We start from the raw sequence: 26,863 nt of genomic DNA, 5'->3' as shown, positions 1-26,863 counted from the left end.
CAGATTCCCACATTGCTGTGTGTGTGGGTGCCAGATTCCCACATTGCTGTGTGTGCGGGTGCCAGATTCCCACGTCGCTGTGTGTGCGGGTGCCCGATTCCCACATCGCTGTGCGTGCGGGTGCCAGATTCCCACATCGCTGTGCGTGCGGGTGCCAGATTCCCACATCGCTGTGCGTGCAGGTGCCCGAATCCCACATCGCTGTGCGTGCGGGTGCCCGAATCCCACGTCGCTGTGCGTGCGGGTGCCCGAATCCCACGTCGCTGTGCGTGCGGTTGCCGGGTTCCCACGTCGCTGTGCGTGCGGTTGCTGGGTTCCCACGTCGCTGTGCGTGCAGGTGCCTGGCCCCTATGTAGCTGCTCGCTGCTTGATTTTAACCATCAAGTTTAGTTCAAAGTGATGGTTTTTGCCACGCAATGGTTTTCAACACATCACAGAACAGTGGAACTACTTTTTAGATCACCATTGTTGGGATTGCTGATTTGTTTTGGTTCAAAGGGATGCAGTTGCTCTTCTAATATCTTTCACCATTGCAAAGCTTTCACCACATGTCATGCAGTTTGTCAGCACAAAAGAGAAGCTGATTTATCAAAATGGTCAAATAGTGTCACGTCAACCTGTGATGCTCACTTGTGTCCATGTATGCCTACATAGATGAATGTACAGATGCATGCATGCTGGGCAACATGATGGTGCCAGAGGACAACTTAACAACCAGACATAGTGAAGCCGAGCTTCAGAGCTGCAGAGTGTTGTTCGGACTGTGTGCTGCAATTTCTCATAGAACTGAGAGCTGGAAAGACAGTGAACCATTAGGAAGTTTTGGAAACAATAGTTACTGGCTCCTGCAGTTGCTGTCTCTGTTTTCATGTCATTTTTGAGCTGATATAATGATTGAAAGTATGAGATACTTCCATTGTAAATTCAGGCTTTTTTTCTTCATAAACAGGGCTATCACTGGAATGTTGGAACATCTGCATCCATGATGATCGCTACCTGTTGACGGACACCATAAGAAATGTTTCTCAGCTCCCTCCTGCACTGCCTACTGAGGTAATGCAGTTCCTGATACTCCTGTTTTTGTTGCTATAGACAGGACTATATTTCATTTTAAGATGTTACCTTTTTCTAAATGTGAATTATGGGCAGTAGCCAGGCCTGGGTTGGGGGCTCATCACCTTTAAGTATAGACTGTCATAATCCGGCCCTTTTGGGCCAGCTGTTATGATTCTGTGCTCTGAGCCTTTTGTTTTTTTTGTCATGTCATGTATCATGGTCATGCTTAGTTTATGTTTGGTCATGCTCTTGCCTTTTTGTTGTCTCTTGCCTCGCTGTTGGACCACCCGTGTACCGAATCCCTGCCTGTTGCATTTATTAAACTTTTTGAACTCTGTCAGTCGTGTGAGCTTGCATTGTGCCACGCCTGATACAACATTCTGGCCAAACATGGACACAGCGAGCTCCTCACCTGCCGTCACAGCTGAAGACCTTGCTACCATCAAAGACATTTTATCAGAAATCAAGTTCTTTTTTATTGTTTTCGTTCCTGTTTCACACCAAAGAAGAAATTTGATTATCTCGACCAAGCTTTGGACCTGGTAGAAGCAAACACTTGGCTGTGTGAATTTTTCCTAGACCTGGAAGGTCTAGAAGAGTTTTTTTCTGCGGGAAGACTCCCAGCTTGGATTGAACAGCCCAAATGGCACCTGCCATCCAGCCTCTCTCTTTCAGACAGCGACACAAAGTGGGAGGACGTTGACAGTGACACCTCATCAGAGACTGAAGCAGATGTACTCCAGACCACTGCCACGGTGTTTTTTAAGATTCAGCACTTATATTTAGAATTTTTGGATCATCCTGATCAGTGGCACAGGCAACAAGTGTTCGAGGCTTTAGATAAAATTCTGCAGGCCGAACCTGATATAGTGTCTGCCTATCCTGAATTGTTGAACATCAAATCAGTGTTTTTGCAAGGTCAACTCTCACCTCATGTTGAAGATCCTATGGACTTTTTGTTTGAATCAGGATCTTCATGAATCCAGCTCAGCCCCACCTTCTTACATCACCCTCTCTGACGTTGCAGTGTCAGTTCCTGGTTCACCTGCACCAGAACCTCAGATGTCACCAGCAGCCCCACAGACCATGCCCAGTTTGATACCTACACCAGCCCTACAGCGCACGTTAATACAGACAGCGACCGAGCCACATCAGCCGGAAGGATGGACGCCTCGACCAGTGTCTACACCAAAGCTCTCCACAACTCATCCAGCCCCGGTGCCAGCATCAAGGAGGATCCGCACACCTCAGCTACAGTCCTTGGCTCCCACTCTCACCCTGACTAATAAGACAGAAGCGCTCAGTGACACCTGCCGGGGCCACTACGGCGAATCAGCCTCTAGACCAGGGGTGGACAGCGAGGGCTGATACACTGCAGGTTTTCCTTGCAACCAATCACCTCAGCAGGTGGGTTACTGATGAGCTTCTCCCCTGAACATAAACACCTGATGATGAAATTGCCTGCTGAGGTGATTGGTAATAAGGAAAACCTGCAGTGTCTCGGCCCTTCATGGCACATGATTGCCCACCCCTGCTCTAGACTGAGCGATGCCGACCACGACGCATGAGGAACCTGCGGTGGACATCACACCACGACAGCACCCCGGGGAGGGGGCGGGGGGGGGGGTGTTCATGTCACCTGCTGCCTCAACCATGAGCTCCATTCTGTGCTGCGTCTTGCCAAAGCTGTCAGCCAGTCTTCGTGAAGAAACCTGACGCTTCAGTAGGACCTCCAATGAAACCCTGAACTCCTCAGTTCATCACCTCATCCACACCCCAGGATTCACCCTTGGCACCACCCTTGTCCATGAAACCAGTGAGCAACTCCATCCCGCAGCACTCGACTGCAGGCGTGCCGTTGAAGACATTGTCTCGGTTACGAGTGAGGAATCATTTGCAAGGCGTTCTCCTCCGACGTCGTCACAGGTCCCCAGGAAGGCATCTGCGCCACGCACAGCCATGAAAGAACCTGTCAAATCTGCTGCATCAGTTTCCTCTCCTTCCTCCAGCGTGACTGTGCAGTTTCTGGGGGAGGACTCATACGGCACCGCTGGTAAGACAGTTTTTGTGTTTCGTGTTTCTTAATGTGTCTTAATGTATTGTGTCCACCAGGAAAGCAACTTTTCTTCTTTAGTCAGTTCATTTCCAGGTTGTCTCTGAATAATGTCTTTTGGGGATTAGCCATGTTTTATTTTATTTTGTTTTGCTTTTTTCTTTTCCCCTCCAAGATGGGCATCATTCACATTTGAAACTGATCCACAACTCACTTTTTGATTTTGTGAAATTCTTGCCCAGATTACCTTTGCAATTTTTGACTTTTGGTAATGACCTGTGAATGTTTCATAAGAGATTTCTCAGTATTCAGGCTTTGAGTGACCAGTCTTTATCTTCTTATGAATTGTTTGGTGGCTTGTCTTGTTTGATCGACCCCCTCAGTCTGTTTCATTGGGTTGTGCATTTCTTTCAAGTCACTTGGTGCTCACTTTTGCTCCCCTAGAATTGATGTGGTTAACTGTCGACCTTTCATTCCTCTATTGGTTTTTAATGTTGTTGGTTTCTCAGTTTTTTCCACTCCCTGCTGAAGCCACTCCACGCTTCTTCAGTCCAGTCCGCCATTAGTTTTTCTTTCTGTTCATTGGTTGGTAGTATTATTGTATAGCTTCGGGGTGGGTCTTTATTTTGGGTTTCATGTGGTATTAGTGCTGGTATTTCTTTGATGTTGCTTTCAGTGTCTTCAGTTAATTCAGTTATTCCATGGTGGGCTTTGTGGGTTGGTAATTTTTCTTTGGTTTATTTTTTGTCACACCTGGTTAATCTGTTCTCACATTCATATGACAGTTCTCCTCTCCCTCAGCTTGATAGTCAAGTTCCTTCATTTCTTTTGTTCATTGCAGTTGGGTTGGTCCATTTCCCCTGAGGGGGTTGACTATTCTGATGGTTTAGTTCCCACTTCTAACCCTGGTGCACTCCCTTTTACTGCCACCTGTTCTGGCCTTTCTCCAGGCCAGCTTCCTGAACCTTCCTTAGGTTGAGTTGACCATCAGGCCTGATCCCCCAACTCACCAGGGGTTGTTAGGGGGTCTTCCTGTTGCGTTATGTGGAGCCAAAATTTCAACCTTTGGACCAAACGGTCTCTGGCTATCATGGAAGGAAGAGTCAAGATTTTGACTGTTTGTCAAAATTAACAGGTTTATTATACAAAGCGCTTTGGACACACCAACAAACAGCATACAGCAAGAGTCTGAGCATGTGTGTGTGTGAATCAACACTTAGAGTGCACCCTTATGTACACATGTCAGGAGCGCAAGTTCTCATGAGCTCATCTCCCCAAACTGATACTGGTAGCTATCTGAAAATGACTTCATCTGAACAAGATGTTTGTGTCTCAAGGCTGCAGTTAGGCACGATCAGAACAGGGAATCAGAAAAGACTCTGTGTCCCTTTCGGTCAGACAGAAACATGTGGCTATCAGTCCTTTGCGCAAACTGCATGAACAGTCTCTGGATTAAGCAAAGACATTTCACAGTGCATTCCCACAGTGATGAACACAATATGAAATAAACATGGCGTCACATGAAGACAGTTATTTTGCTTTCACAGTTGGTCCCACTGTTTTTTTTTTTTACTGGGTTTAGTCAGCATTTGACCTTCCCTTTTTTTTTCATAACGTGCCTCGTGGTCACCCTCCCCCAAACATTTTGGGGGGAGGTTTGCCTGCCTCCTTGTTTGTTCCCTGTGTAGTTTTTGATCACCCTTCTCTATGCAGTTCCCTTGCGTGCTGGCCCATGTTCTCTGTTGTTGATGCCCTCCGGCTGTTCCCCATCACCCCACCTGTGGTCGGCTTGCATGTGCGGTTCTCTGGGGACCGCCGGTGTTGGTCCATTGGGGCGGGGGTACTGTCATGATCTGGCCCTTTTGGGCCAGCTGTTATGGTTTTGTGCTTTGAGCCTTTTGTGTTTTTTGTCATGTCATGTATCATGATCATGCTTAGGTTATATTTGGCCTTTTTTAATTTTCATGTCAGGTTACCATGCTTATGCTGTTAATTACTTGTTTTGTTTCATTTATCTTCTGTGTATCATTTGCTGGCTATGTATATAGTTTTGCTGTATTATTTATTGTTTGCTTTCACTCTTGGTCCCTTATGTTGCTTTAGTCTTACTTTAATTCTGTTTACAGTGGGGCAAATAAGTAAAACTGCCGATTTTGCAAGTTTTCCCAGCTACAAAGAATGGAGAGGTCTGTGCGTTTTATCATAGGTACACTTCAATTGTGAGAGACAGAATCTAAAAAAATCTGAAAATCACATTGTATGATTTTTAAATAATTCATTTGCATTTTATTGCATGAAATAAGTATTTGATCCACTTGAAAAACAGACCTCAATATTTGATACAGAAACCTTTGCAGTTACAGAGCTGAGACGTTTCCTGTCATTCTTCACCAAGTTTGCACACTGCAGCAGGGATTTTGGTCCACTCTTCCATACAGATCGTCTCCAAATCTTTCAGGTTTGGAGTTTCAGCTCCCTCCAAAGATTTCTTATTGAGTTCAGGTCTGAAGGCTCGCTCGGCCACTCCAGGACCCTGACATGCTTCGTACGGAGCCACTCCTTAGTTGCCCTGGCTGTGTGTTTGGAGTCATTGTCATGCTGAAGACCCAGCCAGGGCCCATCTTCAATGCTGTTACTGAGGAAAGGAGGTTGTTTGCCAAAATTTCATGATACATGACCCCATCCATCCTCCACATGAAGGATTCCATCAAGTCCATGTAGAGATCAACTTCTGGATGTGGGGAAAAGCGGCTTGTTCATGGAGAAAATACACGGAGACCAGAGAACTGGAAGGAATTCCTAAGTAATGATGAGAACAAAGAACAGCTCATTGAATTACTGCTAAAAGTTTGGTGTGCTGACGAGAACATGCCAAAGATAGAGAAGAAGAAGAAGATCATCTTAGTCTGCAAGGGCAAGGCATATGAACTGAAAACCAATGACAGAAAGGTGACTGCATCTGAAATTACATCACTGGACTCCACCCAAGAAGAGACAGACACTCAAGTCATTCTATACTCAGTGTATGCCCAAGAAGTTGGATACAGCTTTGTTTGTGTTCGAAGTCCAGACACAGACATATTCTTCATTCTTCTTTACTATGCACCAAACATTAAGGCACATCTCCTGTTTGACACTGGCTCTGGAAACAAGAGGCGACTGATAGACGTAACAGAGCTCTCCAAAGAATTCACACCAGTTTACTGTGCTGCACTGCTTGGCCTCCATGCATTCACTAGGTGCGATACCACCAGCGCCTTCAAAGGAATCAGCAAGGTGAAGCCCCTGAAGATTCTACAGAAAAAAACAAAGTACCAGGAAGTTTTTGGATGCCTTGGGGAGTCTTGGCATGTCACTGAAGACCTCTTCCTCGCTCTTGAGGAATTTACCTGTGCCATGTACTGCACGAGTACAAAGACCAAGGAGGTTGACCACCTGAGATACGAAATGCTTCTCTCAAAATGTGATGGAGCAGGGCAGTCTTTGGATTTGAAGAAGAATGTACACCTGTCAGCACTTCCACCTCCAAGAGTGTGTCTTCAGGAGCATATCAGGAGGGTGAATTACCAAACAGCTATTTGGAAGAGAGCTCATTGCCCGAAGTCTGTAATCCCCCATCCAGCTGGGGATCATGGTTGGATGATCAGTAATGGTAAGCTGGAACCACGTTGGTTCAAAGGAACTCCACTTCTTGCAAGTTGAGCAGACATACTTGAGAAGGTGGAAGAGGAAAAGATGTCAGAGGACAGTGACAGCAGTAGTGATGAGTATGACAGCAAAAGTGACGACAGTGATAGTGACAACAGTGACAGCGACTAAGAACTTTGTATGTGAAATGTGTGAATAGCATATTTTGGGTGGCCATTAGCATTTCACATGACTGGAGTATTTGATTTAGTGAGTAACAGAAGGTGCCTTGGTCATCACTTTAAGGTTTATTTTTTTATCGAGTCCTGTTTTTCATTTCCAATCAACACCTTGCAGATGGTTTGCCTAATGTCATTCCTAATACTTGACACTTGACCATTTTAGCCTTTGTTATTGAACTAATTTGCATAATATGACTGTTTTGAAGTGAATCATTGTTAATCATTGACAAATAAAGTAAATAGTTCATGGTAATCCTTGATTAGTTGTTTCAGTTTGCTTGGAATCATTTATACCCTTACCACTTATTTTCTTCGTATTTTCGAAATTTGACCTTTTTTCGTTAATCACAGGGTCATCCATTTGAAGAATAATTCAATATTAGCAGGTTAAATATGCAAAAGGATACATTTACAACATATTCCAGGCCCCGAGATGATTTATTCTCCATTTCAGAACTCCAGGGAAAAGTTCTACACCCAGTTGCCAGATTTTGGGTATTCCGTAAAGTTGGTGACCTTTTGACCTCTGTTGACCTAAGTATGGACCTTAATTTGCATATTTCATATTTCAACCTATAGAGGGGCTCAAGACATGGGTCAATCACTTTCCTATCACCAACCAGTCCAGAGTTGTGTCAATTTAGGTTTCCCCTACCCCAAAATGAGGCACAGCAAAATTTGGAGGACTGTCCAACTTCAGCACACCAGTAGTGGTATCGAATCCCTGTATTTTCAGTGGTAACATGGAAAAAATGAAAATATAGATCAAATACTACAATGTAAATGCATTTTTGTCAATTTTGGGTGGGGGGGGGGGGGGTGCAAGGTGAGCCCACTCAGCTCATCTTGCTGACTAATTGAAATTATAAAATGCAAATTAATTATTTAAAAATCAAACAATCTATGATGTTTCCATCCCCATGCTTCACGGTTGGGATGGTGTTCTTGGGATTGTTCTCATCCTCCAAACACTGCAGGTGGAGTTGATGCCAATAAGCTCTTATTTTGGTCTCATCTGACCACATGACCTTCTCCCATGCCTCTTCTGGATCATCCAGATGGTCAATGGTGACCTTCAAATGGGCCTGGACATGTGTTGGCATGAGCAGGGGACCTTGCTGCCCTGCAGGATTTTAAACCATGACGGCGTCATGTGTTACTAATATAATCTTTGTGACTGTGGTCCCAGCTCTCTTCATGTCATTGACCAGGTCCTCCTGTATTGTTCTGGACTTTCTCAGAATCATCCTTACCCCATGACATGAGATCTTGCATGGAGCCCAAAACTGGGGAAGACTGACAGTCATTATGTGTTTCTTCCATTTTCTAAGAACTGCACCAACAGTTGCTGCCTTCTCACCAAGCTGCTTGCCTGTTGTCCTGTAGCCCATCCCGGCCTTGTGCAGGTCTACAGTTCTGTCCCTGGTGTCCTGAGACAGCTCTTTGGTCTTGGCCATGGTGGATAGGTTGGAGTGTGATTGATTGTGTGGATAGGTGCTTTTATTACAGGTAACGAGTTCAAACAGGTGCCATTAATACAGGTAAAGAGTGCAGAATAGGAGGGCTTCTTAAAGAAACACTAACAGGTCTGTTTGAGCCAGAATTCTTGCTGGTTGGTAGGGGGTCAAATACTTTTTTCATGCAATAAAATGCAAATGAATTATTTAAAAATCAAACAATGTAATTTTTCAGTTTTTGTTTTAGATTCTGTCTCTCACAGTTGAAGTGTACCTACGATATAAATTACAGACCTCTCCATTCTTTGTGGGTGGGAAAACTTGCAAAATTGACAGTGCATCAAATACTTATTTGCCCCATTGTATCACATTTATTGTATTATGCTTTAGTGACAGGGTGTTGTTATTATTTATCTTCTGTGTTGCTTATCTGATTATGTTCCATCTGTTATTTATTGCATTTTCTGTTTTTCAGTTATCTTGTTATATTTATTGTGTTATTCTGTCGTCACCGGGTTTGTTATTCTCTGTTATTCCAGTAGTTTGTTTGTGATTATAATTTACTGTATTCACATTTATGTCTCAGGCAGTATCAGTTCCGTTTTAGGTTGGTTTAATATTAGGTTTCTTGTTTTACCCGTTTTCTAGACTAGTTACAGTATTTCTTAGTTTTGCCCCTTTTTGTTTTCCTCATATTAATTATTTGTTTGTCTTGAGCACTTTAGTTTTTAGTTAGTTTATCTTTCACTTACTTCTCTTGCTTTGCACTGCTTTGTTTTGCTCTCTCGCACTCTCTTGCCTTTCTTCCCTCTTCTTTGATTCACAAAATCACGCCTCTTTCCAGAACCTTCCATGCACCTGCTTCACATCACCTTGATTAATCAGCTCCTTATTTTAGCCCTCAGTCTCACAGCTCACTGCCAGATTGTTGATTTTGTGTCACTTTCCAGCCCTGTACCTTGCTCCTTTCTGTCTGCCTGTATTATGACTCTGCCTCATTTTTACCTTGATTTTGCCTTGCCTCTGATAGCTCTTACATTGTTTTTTTGACCTGTGCCTCTTTGTTGAACTACATCTCAGCCTCTTGCCTTTCTGTTACCTTTGCCTCTCTGCTGCACCACCCGTGTGCCGAACCTCTGCCTGTTGCATTTATTAAACCTTTTGAACTCTTTCAGTCGTGTGAGCTTGCATTTGTGTCCACCCAGTTTGTGCCATGCCTGATAGAATAAAGGCTCTGGTGTGCAGTTCTATGGGTAGTGAACAGGGGCAAAAGCCCATGTGTACTCTGTTATGGCACTTGACCTCTCTTTTTTTGCAAATATTTTTATTAGAATCAATCAAACAACTTACAAGAATACATAATTCTTTTTACCTATGCACCTATAGATACACTTTTTAATACAAACAATATAATAATGACACAGTAGTGCACAAAAATACAATTCACTGCAAAGTTTTTTTTTTTTTTAACATGAAAAAGTAAGCAAGATAAGATACCCCCCCCCCCCCCACACACACACACACACACACACACATCTCAGCAACCCATGGTCAACACAAAAACCTCATCAGATGTATGCATATATACACAATACTCGTAAATGCAAAAAGTAATGGCAGTGACAGGCACATTCAGTTGGGCAAAACCTCCAAATTTAAAAAATAAAATAAAACATTGTCATTTTTTGTTAGAGAACATTTATCAGACTTCCAGTGTGACAATAAGGAATGTCTAGTAATTAAAGATGTAAAAGCAATAATGTCCTTTTGGTCAGAATTGAATGCTAATGAGGAGTCAGGCATACCAAAGAGAGCAACGAGCGGACAAGGCTGCGGATTCACTTTGAGAACAAGAAGAAATGATTTAGAAGTAACTAGATCAAAAATTATATAATTAATTTAGGACATTAAAAGAACATATGGCCAAGATGACATGGAGAGCCAACATATGGCCAAGATGACATGGAGAGCCTTTACATTTATCACATACATCCACTTTTGGCATCCTTCCATCTTGGGAGATGATGGTAGTGTTCTGGAATTAGGGCCATTGGCAACGTCTTGTATGGCTTTGAGGACCAATCTTGGTGTGGCAATCACAACCACAGTTTGGACATATGAAACCAGAGGAGTTCTGGGGTTGCTGTCTCTCTTTTAGTTTCTGTCTTCTTGATTCCAGCTGTTTTTTTTTTTGTTTGTTTGTTTGTTTGTTTTGTCTGGCCCATTGCTAGACCCGCCCTAACTGTATCGTGCCATCTGTTGCGGTCTGCTGTGATCTGTTCCCAGCTGGCTGGGTCTGTGTCAGTTAGCCTCAGGTCACATTTGCAAACATCTCTAAAATGCAGTGCTGGTGACACAATCAATGGGGATGAATTGCTGTCTGCAGTTGGCCAAGAACAGGTCCCATACATGGTGGATGGCTGCCATATGGTCTCTTTCCAGTCGGAATGCTCTGGTCCTCTTATCATCAAAGTGCAAGGTACGGCGAATGTCTTCAAATCTTCCAACAGCCATAGTTGTCTTGTACATGGGATTAGGGGACTCCCAAACATCTCACGGACTGATACATCCCAGTTCTTCTCACTTCCTGCAAGCAGGGTCAATCCAGTAAAGGCCATGAATTCACCTTTGGTGACATTTTTCCATTCTTTTCCTCTAGCTGTTGCTACTCTCCGGCCTTCCAAGTTTGTGCACGTCATCACCTCTTGTACTTCTGAGGATATTGTGGCTATGTGTTCTGCCCTGGGTGGGGGGTAATTTGCTCCAGTAAGAGCGAATCCTACTCATTCTGTTGGACATGATTTCGACACTTTTTTTCTTCAGAGGACAAAGAAGAGGAATCTTCTGAGTCAGTTTGATCCTGTTTAGTTGGATTTCCACTTGGACCACTGCCACCTGGACAGTAGTCTGGGTCCTCATTATAAGAAATTTCAGACTCAGAGTCCAACCCGGTTACTGCCTCTCCATCATCCAGCATCTGTAGGACCATTTCAGCTGTGTATCTAGCAGCCATGACACTTTGAATGAGGAAACACAAGAGTAATGTTTTCTATAGATCAATATGTAACTATATAAATAAATACACACACACACACACAACATATAGTAATGTTAGCTATCTTAGCTAGCTTGTGTTAGGTAGTTATAAAAAAGGCTACATTGTTGATAAATAATAACATACTCTAATAACATCACATAACAATCATGAATGACGTACACACACACACACACAAAACATTTAGTAATGTTAACTATCTTAGTTAGCTAGCTTGTGTTAGTTATAAAGTAGGCTAATTTGTTGCTAAATAATAACATACTCTTTCACACAACAATCATGAATGACACATACACAAAACATATAGTAATGTTAGCTATCTTAGTTAGCTAGCTAGTGTTAAGTCATTATAAAGTAGGCTAATTTGTTGCTAAAATAGAAATAACAGTCACGAAAGGCACACATAAAATATTATAAAAGTTAAGTTCAAAATGTAAATGTCATTATATCAAAAACATGTTTTTTGAGGAATACCTGAAATATGAAATGAGAAAAAATTTTCATTACAAAGATATTTCAAGAAAACAACCTCACTGGGTCATTTTTGACCCACTTATGCATCTAAGGGTTAAGAAGGTCAAAAATTGGATCCCACTTTCAAATCTGGTACCGATGATGGCTGCAACTACTAAGTATACCAAGTTTGTTCAAGATTGACAAACAGGGATCAAGAAGTTGCTATGATGCTTCAACAGGTGCCCCAGTTTGCTATTTAGTATTAAATAGGAAGGAACAGTGCTCTGTGGAAAAGCCCTGTTACTGGATGTATTTTTAATGCTCACTTTATGAACACTGCCATTTTCAATGCAAACGGAAATAAGGCTGATTGTAAATCTGGGCAAAATAAGGCAATATTGAGCCCCCTACTGTATTTCGTAGTTGAGTATATACGATAGGGACAATTAACAAGGAAGTGTCAGCACATGAGAAACCAGAAGCCCAAGTGACAGGAAGCAAAGCCCCTGAAAATACACACAGGGCAGGTATCAAGAGCATGAGGAAACACTAACACAGCAGAGAAAAACCAGTGAGCATGAGGAAATAATAAAGTAATAAAGCTAAAAGAATTGCCAAACCCCAAGAGACAGAAAAAGGACACCAGAGACGTGGACCATGACAGGAAAGTGCAGGCAGGAGGAAAAGGGAAAATGTGTAGTGGATATAGAACAATCAAGACAAGAAGGAAAAGGAGCTTCAGGACTGGACTGTGTGACGATAGTCTACCATGTTAACCCCTACTTTTGGTCTTTGTGTTGCTTTTAGACTGGACCGTAAACATGTTGCCACACACTGTGTCCAGTGGAGGGCGCTAACCGGAGCAGCGGCTGTCACTGCACTCAGACAGTTTTACTTTGCGGTGCATCCAGACTTCTTTACTCACTATCCCAGAGAACGGGTAAGTCTGTTCAGCTATATAGAAAGTATACAAGCGGAGGACAGACACACACCCACACACACACGCACAAAAAAAAAAAAAAAAAGACCCGGCCTAAAGGCCAGAACAAGGGTTAAAATTCTACTGTACTTTTTTTTTTCTTTTTTTGATTAAGATAATAAATTGCTTTAAACATATTTTTAACTCATGCCTTTGTCTCAATACAGCTTAATTAAATTAATCTGCTAATGATCGAAAATACCTTCTAAACATGTCCCTTCATACAAACGACATCAAAACATCAAGGTATGATTTAATTGTTCTGACCCAGTTTACTTTGTCACTCAGAGTTACAACATGGTGTGTGAGGAAATACACACACTGGTGGCACATGCAGCTTACTCACAGGTCCAGGTTCAAGTTAAAGTTCACACAATAGTGCCCACCAACTAATTTAGCCAGTTAATTTATCTAGTTAACAGTTCACACAGATCAGATTCAGCTGAATCATTTACAGACCCGACAAAAAGATTCACTCACCAGAAGGTTCAATCTTAAGCACAGTCTCCTAGCAGGTGACAGAACTGCAGGTTGATCCACTTTTGCAGAGCCAGGTGACATAAGAGATAAAATAAGCGTTTCTTTAACATCTAGCTTGTCACAATAATCAAATTTTGAGTATTTGTGAAGCAATTATGAATACTGCTACCAGCTGCAGCAGCTGAAAATGGCTGAGGTAACTAACGTCCTTTGAAGTTGCACCGCAGACTGCACACACGGCTAAATCTCTGTCCATCCACCACAGAACCAGAAAAAGTCCAACAAAACTTGTATCCTTGTGAAAAACTAACTCTCCATTAGACTCCACAGGGCAATATTAAGGTTGTCCGTCACGTGTCTGTCTTCACTCTGTGTGTCGCTCTCCCCGATAACCAATGTGTGGGAAAAAAAAAAAAAATTACAACTCTCCAAGCCGGCTGCTGACCACGCAGCAAACTGAATCCTGATTGGCTAACTACGTCCATCATGTAGTAACACGTGAACTAGCTAAAGGGCCATTTCACTCAAAATGTCACCTGAAGTCTGCAAAAGATGTAAAACTCATTCACACCCATTGAACTGGAAGTAATAGCTTCCAGTATTAAAATTAATGTTGGGTTTTTTTTTCCACAATGTACTATTTTATTTAAATGGTGCCACATTTATTCTTTTAAAGAATACAATTTAATATTGTTAAATCCTTTCTTTTATTCCTTTTTCAACCTCATGTTCTAAGCCTAGTGACCTGGGTTATATATGCATGAACATGCAGACACACACACACACACACACACACACACAGCTGAGTGATAATTACAGCCCCACGTGTGTGCATGGAGCCCAGTTGTGCCACACACACACGCGCGAACGCGCGCATGAGGATAACAGCACTCTGGTCTGCCCTGCAGACTGTTGGAGATCAGGCAGACTGCAGCGCCTTTTATAGCTGTCTGGCAGCAATCTGTGTCATCCACCTGCTGTCTAAACATGCTTTGAATGCCATCGTGCAGGTGTGGACAAGGCAGTCTGGATGCCTTTGGACCCCGCCCAATTTCCTCCCAACTGCGTTGCCGTGTCAAAGTGGTTCCTCCACATTCTTATGTGTGACGGGCGCTTAAGTGTGCCACAGGGTTACGAAACACTGGATATGGTCTGCACTACTGTGAAGAGGGTCTTCAGGGTTCAGTCGCTACCACACCTGGCCCACTCAGATCATCTGTCCCTGCTCCTAATCCCAGCATACATCCCCTAGAGGAAGAGTGCTCTTATCACACCCAGAACTGTTAGAACATGGCCTGAAGGTGTCCTTCATCAGCTGCATGACTGCTTTGAGTCAACACATTGGGATGTTTTTGAACATCAGGATTTTCCGCCAGTCATTGCACAGAAACAATAAAGTTTATTAGTTTGAACATTAAATATCTTGTCTTTGTGGTGTATTCAATTGCCAAATAGCATGATTTTAGTTTTACATATGTTTAATGATAATTTGTTCCTATTGAACCACCTGTGTCATCAGCAAACAATAGTAGTTTTAATGTTTTTGGTACCTTAGAAATAACATTTATATAAATAATAAACAGTTTTGGACCCAGTACTGACCCCTGGGGGATGCCACAAGCAATGTCCAAGCATGATGATATATATTCTCCCATCTTCACAAATTGTTTCCTTCTTCCAAGATAACTTCTCACCCAGTGCAATACTACCCCCTGAATCCCATACATTCCAGTTTATTGATTATATATTATTATATATGATTATAATATATTATGATTGATTGTGTCAAAAGGTGTTTTAAGGTCAATGAATACTCCCACTGCATGCTGTTTATCTATTGCACTTGGGACTTCCTCAGTTGATTCCATTATGGCCAGTGTAGTTGTTTGATCTGAATCCGTATCGACTGTCCCAAAGAAGTTTATGTTTTTCTATGAATTTGTCTAATCTGTTATGGAAAGGTTTTTCTAGAATTTGAGAGAAATGTGGAGTTAAAGAAACAGTTTGAAGTGCTTTCAAAACTGGTCCACACTGCTCTGACCCACCTGAAGCAACAGGGGAGTTAAGCAGGGCTACTTTTTTGTGGATTTTAGCTATGTTTTCAACACCATCCTCCACAGAGTAGTGTCTGAATCAGTCTGTCAGATCTGGGCACTCTCCATCTGTTCTTGGATAAATATATTTACCCTACTGAACTGTGGCTGCCCGCTGCTCCAAGTGGTTGGATTGTGTCTAACTGTAATTAGGATGGGTTAAATGCAGAGGACAAATTTTGTTGTATGTAGGTGTATATGTACAACAACAATAATTTCAATTTCAGTTTGAATTTATTTTCATTTATATAGCGCCAAATCGATGGACGATGGGATTGAGGAGATCCTCGAACTATTCCTTCCACCGCCCGACAACATCCCCAGTCAGGGTCAACAGTTCCCCACCTGCACTGTAGACAGTGTTGGTGGAGAGCTGCTTCCGCCTCCGGAGGTGTCGGACGGTTTGCCAGAATTTCTTCGACTGATAGTCCTCCTCCATGGCCTCCCTGAACTCCTCCCAGACCTGGGTTTTGGCCTCTGTGACCGCACAGGCTGCAGCACGCTTGGCTGCCTCCAGAGTCCCACCTGCCAACAAAGACAAGTAGGACTCCTTCTTCAGCTTGACGGCATCCCTTACTTCCGGCGTCCACCACCGGGTTCAGGGATTGCCGCCGTGACAGGCACCAGAGACCCTGCGACCACAGCTCCGAGCGGCCGCATCGACAATGGAGGTGGAGAACATGGTCCACTCAGACTCCATGTCTCCAACCTCCCCCGGGATCTGGGAGAAGCTCTCCCGGAGGTGGGAGTTGAAGACCTTGCTGACAGAGGGTTCCACCAGTCATTCCCAGCAGACCCTCATGATACGTTTGGGCTTGCCAGGTCTGACCGGCTTCCTCCCATCCCAACGGCTCCGACTCACCACCAGGTGGTGATCGGTTGACAGCTCAGCCCCTCTCTTCACCCGGGTGTACGAGGCACGTGGCTGAAGATCAGCTGATACGACTACAAAGTCGATCATCGACCTCTGGATCAGGATGTCCTGGTGCCACGTGCACTTATGGACACCCTTGTGCTCGAACATGGTGTTCACTGTCGCCGCCCACGTGGGCGTTGAAGTCCCCCAGGAGAACAATGGAGTCCCCAGTCAGAGCACTATCTAGTCCTCCTCCCAGGGACTCCAAGAAGGTTGGGTACTCTGCACTGCCGCTCGGCCCGTAGGCCGAGACAACAGTGAGAGACCAGTCCCCAACCCGAAGGTGTAGGGACGCGACCCTCTCGTTCAGTGGGGTGAACTCCAACACATAGCGACTGAGCTGGGGAGCAATGAACAATGCTACCCCCACCAGCCACCTCTCCCTGTGGGCAACGCCAGAAAATTGGAGCGCCCAGCCCCCCTCCAGGAGTTGGGTACCAGAGCCCAAGTTGTGCGTGGAGGTGAGCCCAACTATCTCTAGTCGGCCCATCAGTCCCATCGTCACATCTTCCGAAGGGGAACCAGAGACTGGGGACTCAGAGGCGAACTCATTCATCACCCAGGACGAAGTCACCGAGGTGGTCAGAAAGCGCATCGGTGGCAAGGCTCCTGGGTGGGTGAAATCCGTCTGGAGTACCTTGAGTCTCTGGATGTTGTGGGACTTTCTTGGTTGACACGTCTCTGCAACATTACGTGGTGGTCAGGGACCGTGCCTCTGGATTGGCAAACCGGGGTGGTGGTCCCTCTGTTTAAGAAGGGGGACAAGAGGGTGTGTTCCAACTACAGGAGGATCACACTCCTCAGACTCCCTGGTAAGGTCTATTCCAGAGTACTGGAGAGGAGAATTCAACCGATAGCCGAACCTCAGATTCAGGAGGAGCAGTGTGGTTTTCGTCCTGGTCGCGGCACATTGGACCAGCTCTACACACTCCATCGGGTGCTCGAGGGTACATGGCAGTTCGCCCAACCAGTCCACATGTGTTTTGTGGATCTGGAGAAGGCATTCGACCGTGTCCCTGGAGGCGCCCTGTTGGGGGTGCTCCAGGAGTACGGGGCCCGGGGTCCTTTGCTAAGGGCTATCCAGTCCCTGTACAACCACAGCAGGAGCTTGGTTCTCATTGCCGGTAGTAAGTCAAGCCTGTTTCCAGTGCACGTTGGCCTCCGCCAGGGCTGCCTTTAGTCACCGGTTCTGTTCATTACCTTTATGGACAGAATTTCTAGGCGTAGTCAGGGTGTAGAGGGGGTGCGGTTTGGGAACCACAGAATCGCGTCTCTGCTGTTTGCAGAGACGATGTGGTTCTGTTGGCTTTGTCAAATCAGGACCTTCAGCGTGCACTGGAGCGGTTTGCAGCCGAGTGTGAAGCGTCCAGGATGAAAATCAGCACTTCCAAATCCGAGGCCGTGGTTCTCGACCGGAAAAAGGTGCTTTGCCCTCTTCAGGTCGGTGGAGTGTCCTTGCCTCAAGTGGAGGGGTTTAAGTATCTCGGGGTCTTGTTCACGAGAGAGGGACAGATGAAGTGTGAGATCGACAGACGGATCGGTGCAGCATCTGCAGTGATGCGGTCACTGTATCGGACTGTCTTGGTGAAGAGAGAGCTGAGCAGGGGGGCAAAGCTCTCGATTTACCCATCAGTCTACCTTCCGACCATCACCTATGGTCATAAGATTTGGCTCATGTCCGAAAGGACAAGATCACGAGTACAAGCGGCCAAGTTTCCTCTGCAGGGTGGCTGGACGCTCCCTTAGAGATAGGGTGAGGAGCTCGGTCACTTGGGAGGAGCTTGGAGTTGAGCCGCTGCTCCTCCACGTCGAAATGAGCCAGCTGAGGTGGCTCGGGCATCTTTTTCGGATGCCCCCTGGACGCCTCGCTGGAGAGGTGTTCTGGGCACGTCCCATCTGGAGGAGGCCCCGGGGAAGACCCAGGACATGCTGGAGGGACTACGTCTCTCGGCTGGCTTGGGAATGCCTCGGGGTTTCCCCGGAGGAGCTGGGGGATGTGTGTGTGGATCGGGAGGTCTGGGCAGCTTTGCTTGAGCTGCTGCCCCCGCAACCCGACCTCAGATGAAGCAGAAGAAAATGGATGGATGGATAGCGCCAAATCACGACCCTCCGCCTGGGCCATGCTACAGATATAAATTACAGAACAGTTCACAAAACGAATATACAGTAAATGTTGTTGGTGCATAGGACAGGAGGGTCTCCAGCCCAGATACAGCTCCCATCTCTGGATGGAGCTGCACCTTAAACAGAGAGAAAAAACAGAATCAGGCATCAGAAAGACAAGAAATACAGTATAATTTGGCAGCATTAAAGAACAAGAAAAACAGGAAATACTAAGCTGATCGCTCACTAAAGGCTCTATTCTATTGTATTCTATTATAAACTGATCCAAATTAATTCAGGACCAGTGGAGTTGACGCTTGGGAAAAATCAGGAACACAGGTACTTACACAATTATTTTCTGTAGCTGTGGACTTTCTGCCAGGTTGGCTCTGCATGCGCTATGAGTGCAACATTCAGTTCACTGAGCTCAAGACCATACAGGGAAGGAAAGATGGACACATCATCCTCGACTTCCTTCACTGATTTTTTTTTTTTTTTTTTGTGAGAAAGAGATTCTGTGGGTTTTTGGAACCAGATGTGTACTAAGCTTGTTGTTTGTCTGAGGCTGTCTTAGCCCGTTCTTAACAGGCTGCATTCACAACTGAAGGAAGTGCATGCTCAGGGGAGGTGATGGTCTAGTGGTTAAGGTGTTGGGTTTGAGTCCAGAAGATCATGAGTTCAAATCCCCGCCTGACTGGAAAATCACTAAGGGCCCTTGGGCAAGGCCTTTAATCTCCTATTGCTCCCGGTGTGTAGTGAGCGCCTTGTATGGCAGCACCCTGACATCGGGGTGAATGTGAGGCATAATTGTAAAGCGCTTTGAGCGTCTGATGCAGATGGAAAAGCGCTATATAAATGCAGTCCATTTACCATTTACAGCCCATTCAGTTAGGTGTGATTTTACTGTGACTGCATCAAAATGAACAGAGTTATCACTTTAGAAACAAGTCACCATGACACAAAATCACACTTATGTAACCTTTGCAATTAATCCACTGTTCAATGCAGGCTGAGCTGTGGGGGCGGTCCACACAGATCACAGCTCAATATACTCACAGACTAGTGTTCACTCACAGACCACTGGTGGTCCGTGGACCACTGTTTGAGAAAAGCTGCCCTAGGTGGATAATGTACAGCATGTATTTCGTGTTTGGAGTGGTTTGTTCTAAGGTCAAGGAAATCATTGTCATTTTTTTCTATATCTTAGAAACCAGCCTAGATGGATGGTTTTATATATTGATCAGGAAAATAATTGTGATTGATTGGTATAAATGGCTTACAGACAATTGTATATTGACTTTTACATTTATATTGTGGTGTGTAAAATGTATGGACATTAGACCTCTGATGGCTTTCATCTTTTTTAATAAATCATAAATACTTAAACATCAATAGGTGCTGTTATTGCATCATTACCTGCTAGCTTTACTACACGTAAGAAAATTAATTTCTGCAACATGGAGACAGAAAAGAGTGAACTGAAAGAAGTTGCACACGGTCAGCAGCAACCTGCTGGCTTGTACACAGTAGTCATAACCAGAGTTGGCAATTAATTAAAAAAAGAGACTGCAAGTCAGAAGTACCTCAGTGGAGAATGTTCACACGCATAAGTAAATTCTACGCAGGTTATGAATATTTTTGTTTTGTAATGGTCCAATGAAATGATGCTAAATATGTTCGTTATTAGTTGCTGTAACATTCAGGGCCTTTACTCCTCAACCTTTGGCTCTGCAAAGTGAAGGCCCTGAATTCTTAAAGTCTGTGGTCAGTGTGGATATTCTGATCCTGACTGAAACATTGTGTGTCAGAGAGACACCAACAAGTTGTTCCTCGGGGTTTAGGGATACCATCTCACACAGCAAAAACAGTCAGACGTGGTTGAGCCTCAGGAGATCTTTTGGTGTCAAACACATCTCTGTTATCACAACAGGAAAATCCCATTGCTGGTTTAAAATTGAAAATAATATTGGTATATCAAAACAAATCATCTGTCTCTGTGTAGTGTATGTCCCTCCAGCAGATTCCCCTTATTTGGATGGAGGAGCTCATCCACACAATACAAACAGAAACAAGTCATTTCCAAGCTCAGGGAAATGTGCTACTGTGTGGAGATTTTAATGCAAAAACAAGGTGTGAGTCTGACCATACTCACCCTCAAGGCAACAGCCATGTGTTTGGAGGAATCAGGTTCTATATCACACCAAAGCTCACTCAGAGAAACAGTTTGTACTGTGCTGTAAACAAAAGTTGTGAAGACTTCACGCACCTCTGTCGAGCCTCAAGTCTGTACACACTTAAAGGCAGGATTAGCGCGAACTCTTTAGAGAGGGTCACATGGTGTTCATCTCTTGGAAGCAGTGTAGTTGATTATGCAAAAACTGACATGGACTCCCCCCCCCCCCCCCCCCCCCCCCATGCATTCACTGAGTGAGCACAGTCAAGTTAATGTGTTTCTGAAAACTGATGTGGAGCCCAGCAAGTAGTACAAACTTAATGTGTCCTACAGATGGACTCCAAATAGTTTTGGAAAAAAATTTACACCAGGTACTAAACTCACCTGAATTGGTTGGAACTAAGTTCAGTCACAACACAACGGGTATGAACTGGCTGTGAATGAGTTGGACAGGATATTTCAGAGATCAGCACAGAAGGCTGACCTAATAAGAAAAAAACTAAGGAGAAATGTACAAAACCAACAACAACAACAACATCATAAATGGTTAGTGGTTGGTTGTAGAATTTCTTCAATCAGACAGACCCTGAAAGTTGCTGAGGATTGTATTGGAGCTACTGGTGATGATAAGAGTAGGTGTTTCATTTCTGAGGGCACTCTAAACATCATCCGCAGGAGTCATAATGCACAACTTGATGGAAATCTTAGGATGTATAAGGAGCTGAGAGAGCAGGCTGTGATGGCCCTGAGAATGGACAAAGAAGCATTTGTTAGAGAAATCTGTGATCAGGTGACAAACCATCTGTGGTGACCCTCAATCTACTTATAGAGGACACACACCTTTTTCCACTGCAGTTGTGGCAAAGGATGGTTCAGTCCTGACAGGTCCCACTGCTGTATGGTCATATTGGACCAGCTACTTTGAGCAGTTGTATGAAATTGACCATCCTGCTGCATTTCTGCATTGTCCTCATGGATCCTTTAAAAAGTGTGTGCTGCTGACTTCTGGTTTGCTGAGTCATGGAGTAGGTATGCAGTTCACTGGCTCCCGCAATAACTTTTATTTTTTGCTGATATCTTCACCCTTCTCTACTTTGTAAACCTGCTCGAATTTGGGCGTTAGAAGTTGCAGCATTACGAGTTTGGGAACCATGTCTAAATCAACCAAAAGCAACAAAAAAGACTCGTCGGCGGAGAGCGTTTCTGCAGCAGCTAATATGGCTAATGGGGCTAGTGCGCAGCTGACCGCAGCACAAGTCTCGGAGATGCTTGATAAGCTCGGAATGAAAATTTCTGCTGATTTTAAGTCTTCCTTTGACACCCTGGACTCTAAACTGGACAAAATTCAAGCAGATGTCTCGGGGCACGGACAGCGCAATAGTGACCTTGAGTTAAATGCCGAAGATGTCAGCCAGCGCTTAGAGTGACTTGAAGCTGCTTGTGCAACATTACGTGTTGCTGAAGTCTAAAATTTCGGATCTTGAAGGGAGAAGTAGGAGACAAAATTTGCGTATTGTGGGCCTCCCTGAGTCACTTGAAGGTCCGCGACCAACGGCATTTTTTTCCCAGCTTCTTGTGGAGGTATTTGGTGAACAGATCTTGTCATCTCCACCTGAGCTGGATAGAACCCACCGTAGCCTCGCACCAAAGCCGGGGTGTGACGAGCCCCCGCGCCCAGTTATCATCCGCTTTCACCGCTTCCAAATTAAAGACGTGGTGTTGAGAGAACCGTGGAAACTTGGAACGGTGGATTATCGGGGTCACAAGCTTCGTTTCGACGAGGATTACAGCGCGGACGTCCTGAAGAAGCGGGCTGAGTACAAGAAAGTTATGGCTGATCTTTATTCTAAAGGGCTGCGACCGTCTCTTTTTTTCCCTGCGAAGCTGCGCGTCACCCTTCCGGATGGGGAGAAGCGGTGGTTGCTGTCTGTTTCTGCAGCCACTAACGTTCTTCAATCTTTGGAGGACAAATAATGCGTATCACCGGGATTTGACTTATATTTCCTGAAACTCCTATGATACGCCTGGATTTTCAAAGGAGTGCCACGGATTGGATTTATTGGACGCTTACTCGGTCGTGTTTACATGTTATCAAAGGACTAGTGCACTTTTTTCTTTCTCTCTCCTTTTCTACAGTCGGATACAAGGTAAAACTTTTTGTTGTATTTTGGTTATATTATTTAGCCCTGTTGTCTTCTGTTGGGTGAAGATTTACTGTTTCATATGCGGGGAAGGCTAGTTTAGCTGGGGAGTATTTTTTTTGGGATGTCAGCTAAGTGCAGAGGAGCTGTCGTGGTTGCCGTTCACTGCAACCTGTGTTGTTGGGGTTCTTTTTGGGGCGGGTTGGGACAGCTAATTTTGTTCATTTTTTATGTCTTTTGTATCTTGTGTTTCCCTTCCCTTCCCTCTTTTCCCTCCCCTCTTTCCCCTGGGACTACTCACATTTATATCTTTAACTGATAACAGTAGATGAACAGCAGCCTTACTTTTGTTAGTTGGAATGTAAAAGGACTGAACCACCCGGTGAAACGGAAGAGGGTCTTTTCACGCCTTAGGCAGCTCAGGACTGGGATAGGGTTTTTACAAGAAACACACCTGTCAGACCGGGAACACTGGCGTATAGGGAAATGTTGGTCAGGGCAGTGTTTTCACTCCAATTTTTCAGCAAAGGCCAGGGTCACGGCTATCCTCATTGGTCAAAATATTCCCTTTATTGCATCAAATATTATATCAGATAAAAATGGACGTTGTATTATTGTGTCTGTCAAACTCTGCAACAAGCTTGTAATTTTGACTAATGTCTACGCGCCCAATTTTGATGATGTACAATTCTTTCGCAGTTTTTTCTCTCAGCTTCTGGATTTAAACTCTCACTCTCTGATTTTAGGCAGGGATTTTAACTGCTTTTTGGATGCACAGTTAGATCGTTCCTCCTCTAAACCTGCCAGTCTAAACAAATCTGCCAAATACATTAAATCCTTTCTTGGAGATTTTAGCCTTACGGATCCCTGGCATTTTCTATATCCAACAGGTAGGGACTATTCCTTTTTTTCTAATGCGCACCATACTTACTCACGCATTGATTATTTTTTTATTGATAATCTGTTACTCCCGAACCTTAGATCTTGTAGTTATGAAAGTATTACAGTTTCTGATCATGCCCCCCTTATTTTTGAAATGGCTCTCTTGGATGGGGATATCGTGAAAAAGCATTGGAGGCTAGACCCATTATTACTGGCAGATGAGACATTTGTCTCTGACATTTCTTCTAAAATTAGAACATTTTTGAGTGAAAATAGGACACCGGGCATGCCCTGTAAAACAGTTTGGGAGGCAATGAAAGCTTTTCTCAGGGGTCAAATTATCTCATTTGCTGCATTTAAAAGGAAAACTGCGAATCAGAAACAGAAGGATGTTTCAGATCAGATTCTAAATTTAGATAGGCAGTATGCACACTCACCATCCCCTGCATTATATAAAGAACGACTAAGGCTTCAGACAGAATTTAACATCCTCTCGTCTCGCCAGGTTGAAGGCTGTTTGATTAGGAGTAAAAGTGACTTCTATGAGCATGGTGAAAAAACTGGTAAAATTCTGGCCAACCAGCTTCACGGTATAAGGGACAAGCAACTTATAGCGGGTGTCAGGACAGACAGTGGGGACACTACATCAGATCAGAAGGTAATTAATGATAATTTTAAACTGTTCTATTCGAACCTGTACACATCCGACTCTACTGCCAGCCTGAATGATATGGAGGCGTTCTTTAAATCCTTGAATATGCCTTCTCTTCCATCAGACACTAGGCTTAATCTTGAGGCGCCCATTACCAAAGAAGAAATCAAAGCAGCCATATCATCGATGCAGTCAGGGAAATCACCTGGGCCTGATGGGTTTCCATCTGAATTTTTTAAAAGTTTCTCAGACTAACTTTCCCCCTTTTTATGTTTAGTCTTTGTTGACTCGCATGAGTCTGGGGAACTTCCCCCCTCTTGCTATCAGGCTTGTATTTCTTTGTTGCTAAAGAAGGATAAGGACCCATTGGATTGTGCCTCCTACAGGCCTGTATCTTTATTAAATACTGATGTCAAGATTCTGGCTAAGTTGCTGGCTCGTAGACTAGAGGGTGCCCTACCAGCAGTGATTTCACCTGACCAAACCGGATTTGTCAAAAATCGTCATTTGTTTTATAATATTTGGCGTTTGTTCAACATTATTTATACACCTGGTCACTGTGTAGCTGAATGTCTGGTGTCTATGGATGGAGAAAAGGCATTCGATAGAGTTGAGTGGGAGTATTTGTTTTTTACTTTAAAGAAATTTGGCTTTGGTCCTTTATTTCAGTCTTGGGTTAAACTGTTGTATGTGAGCCCTGCAGCCTCAGTACTTACTAATGGTCAGTGCTCAGAATATTTCAGACTGTATCGTGGAGTGAGGCAGGGTTGTCCTTTGAGCGCTCTCCTCTTTACCCTAGCTATCGAGCCACTTGCTATTGCAATTCGTAGTAGTAGGGAGGTACAGGGCATCTTCAGAGGCGTGCTTGAGCATAAAGTTTCACTATATGCAGACGACCTGGTTTTGTATATCTCTGACCCACTCAGTTCTTTGCCAGTGGTACTTAACATGTTGGATAAATTTAGTAGATTCTCTGGATACAAACTCAGTTTAAATAAGAGTGAGTTATTTTTGATTAATTAGGCTATATGTCTCAATTACAGAAGTTTTTCCTTTAAAAGTTAGTACTGAACAATTCAAATACCTGGGGGTGTGTGTTACTAGACGTTTTTGTAATCTGTTCAAGAATAATTTTCTTCCATTATTTGATCAATCAAAACAGCTTCTTTCTAAATGGTCCCCACTGTTACTGTCTCTTTTGGGCAGAATAAATTTGGTGAAAATGATGCTGCTTCCTAAATTTCTTTATTTTTTTCAGTGTCTTCCTATTTTGATTCCAAAATCGTTCTTTAAATCTTTGGACTCCTTAATCCTCTCTTTTATCTGGAATGGCAGGCATCCAAGACTGAGAAAGGCTTTCCTTCAACGGCCTAAGCAGGTGGGAGGATGGCCTTGCCTAACTTTCAGCACTACTATTGGGCCGCGAACATTAGATTTATGTTGTTTTCGAGGCACTTTCATCTGGAACCTCTGTCTCCGGTCTGGGTCACTATGGAGGCCCGTGCTGTTGGTACAGGAGCCTCTTTGTCTGCTTTCTTGGGTGCACCTCTTCCCCTTTCAGGCTTCAGGCTTCAGGCTTAGAATGCTGTCTTTCTCAACGTTACTCGCTAGAAGAGCTGTTTTGCTGAGGTGGAAAGACCCTATTCCTCCCTCTCATACTCTGGATAAGGGATATTATGTCCTGTATGGATTTGGAAAAAATTAGATATACTGTCCGTGGTTCAGAAAACAAATTTTGTAAAGTATGGCAACCTTTCATGACATTTTTTAATAAATCCACTACTATTGTCTCCGAGTAGCCCCCCCCCCTTTTTTCCTCCCCCTTCTCTCCTTCCCCCTGCTTCCCTCTCTTTAACTGCACTGCATTAACATTGTTTATATTATGTGATTATTGTTTGTTTGTGTGTGTTTGGTGTTGTTGTATTGATAGTTGTATATGTTTAATGGTCTTTGCTGTCTGGGGATTTGTTCTTGGGGTTAAAAAAAAATGTATATTTTGAAAATATGTACGATTGTATAATGTACCAATTTGTGTTACTTTTCATCAATAAAAAGACCTTTGGGAAAAAAAAAGTGTGTGCTGCAGTATTTCCATCAAGTGAAATTTTCATGTTCACGATGTTACCATGCAAGCAGGTATTGTAGCTTAGCTGACATTAGCTAACCCTTATGGTCCATTGTTACTGAGGCAATAAATTGTAATACCCACATCCCACTTAAACCGCCACCAAGTACACAAGAATATACTTTAAACACCCAAACAAAGGCTAGCCTGTTAGCTTTGGTTGTTTGGTAATTCGGGTTGGCTGTGACATGAGTGGAGTAAGCAATGCCACTAGATGGTTTCCTGTTAATTAACCACCAAATTTGTTGTCCGTCAAAACTGATCAAAACACACACACACACACTTGTCTTTTTACACATATAAGGCCTGTATGTAACTGAAAGGTGTTGCAGTGTTGAGCTGGATTTTAACTCAGTGGTGTACAGGGACCTAA

General features: G+C 43.9%; 1 protein-coding gene across 3 annotated transcripts in view; it reads left to right on the top strand.

Annotated features, from left to right (window-relative positions):
* Positions 1-26,863, top strand: part of tcaim (T cell activation inhibitor, mitochondrial) — a 138,669-nt gene that overhangs the window by 25,343 nt on the left and 86,463 nt on the right. For 2 of the 3 annotated variants that reach the window (XM_034173750.1, XM_034173751.1), the window contains 2 exons: positions 950-1,053; positions 12,754-12,886. In XM_034173750.1, the coding sequence (XP_034029641.1) occupies positions 1,019-1,053; positions 12,754-12,886 (168 nt within the window). In that variant the 5' untranslated portion in view covers positions 950-1,018. Of the gene's footprint in view, positions 1-947; positions 1,054-12,753; positions 12,887-26,863 lie in introns of all 3 variants that reach the window. The other variant, XM_034173749.1, reaches the window with a different exon arrangement.

This window comes from Thalassophryne amazonica, chromosome 7 (genome assembly GCF_902500255.1).
Source record: "Thalassophryne amazonica chromosome 7, fThaAma1.1, whole genome shotgun sequence".
Taxonomy (NCBI): Eukaryota; Metazoa; Chordata; class Actinopteri; order Batrachoidiformes; family Batrachoididae; genus Thalassophryne; species Thalassophryne amazonica.
The sequence above is the reverse complement of the archived record's forward strand: the minus strand, read 5'-3'. Positions and strand labels throughout refer to the sequence as shown.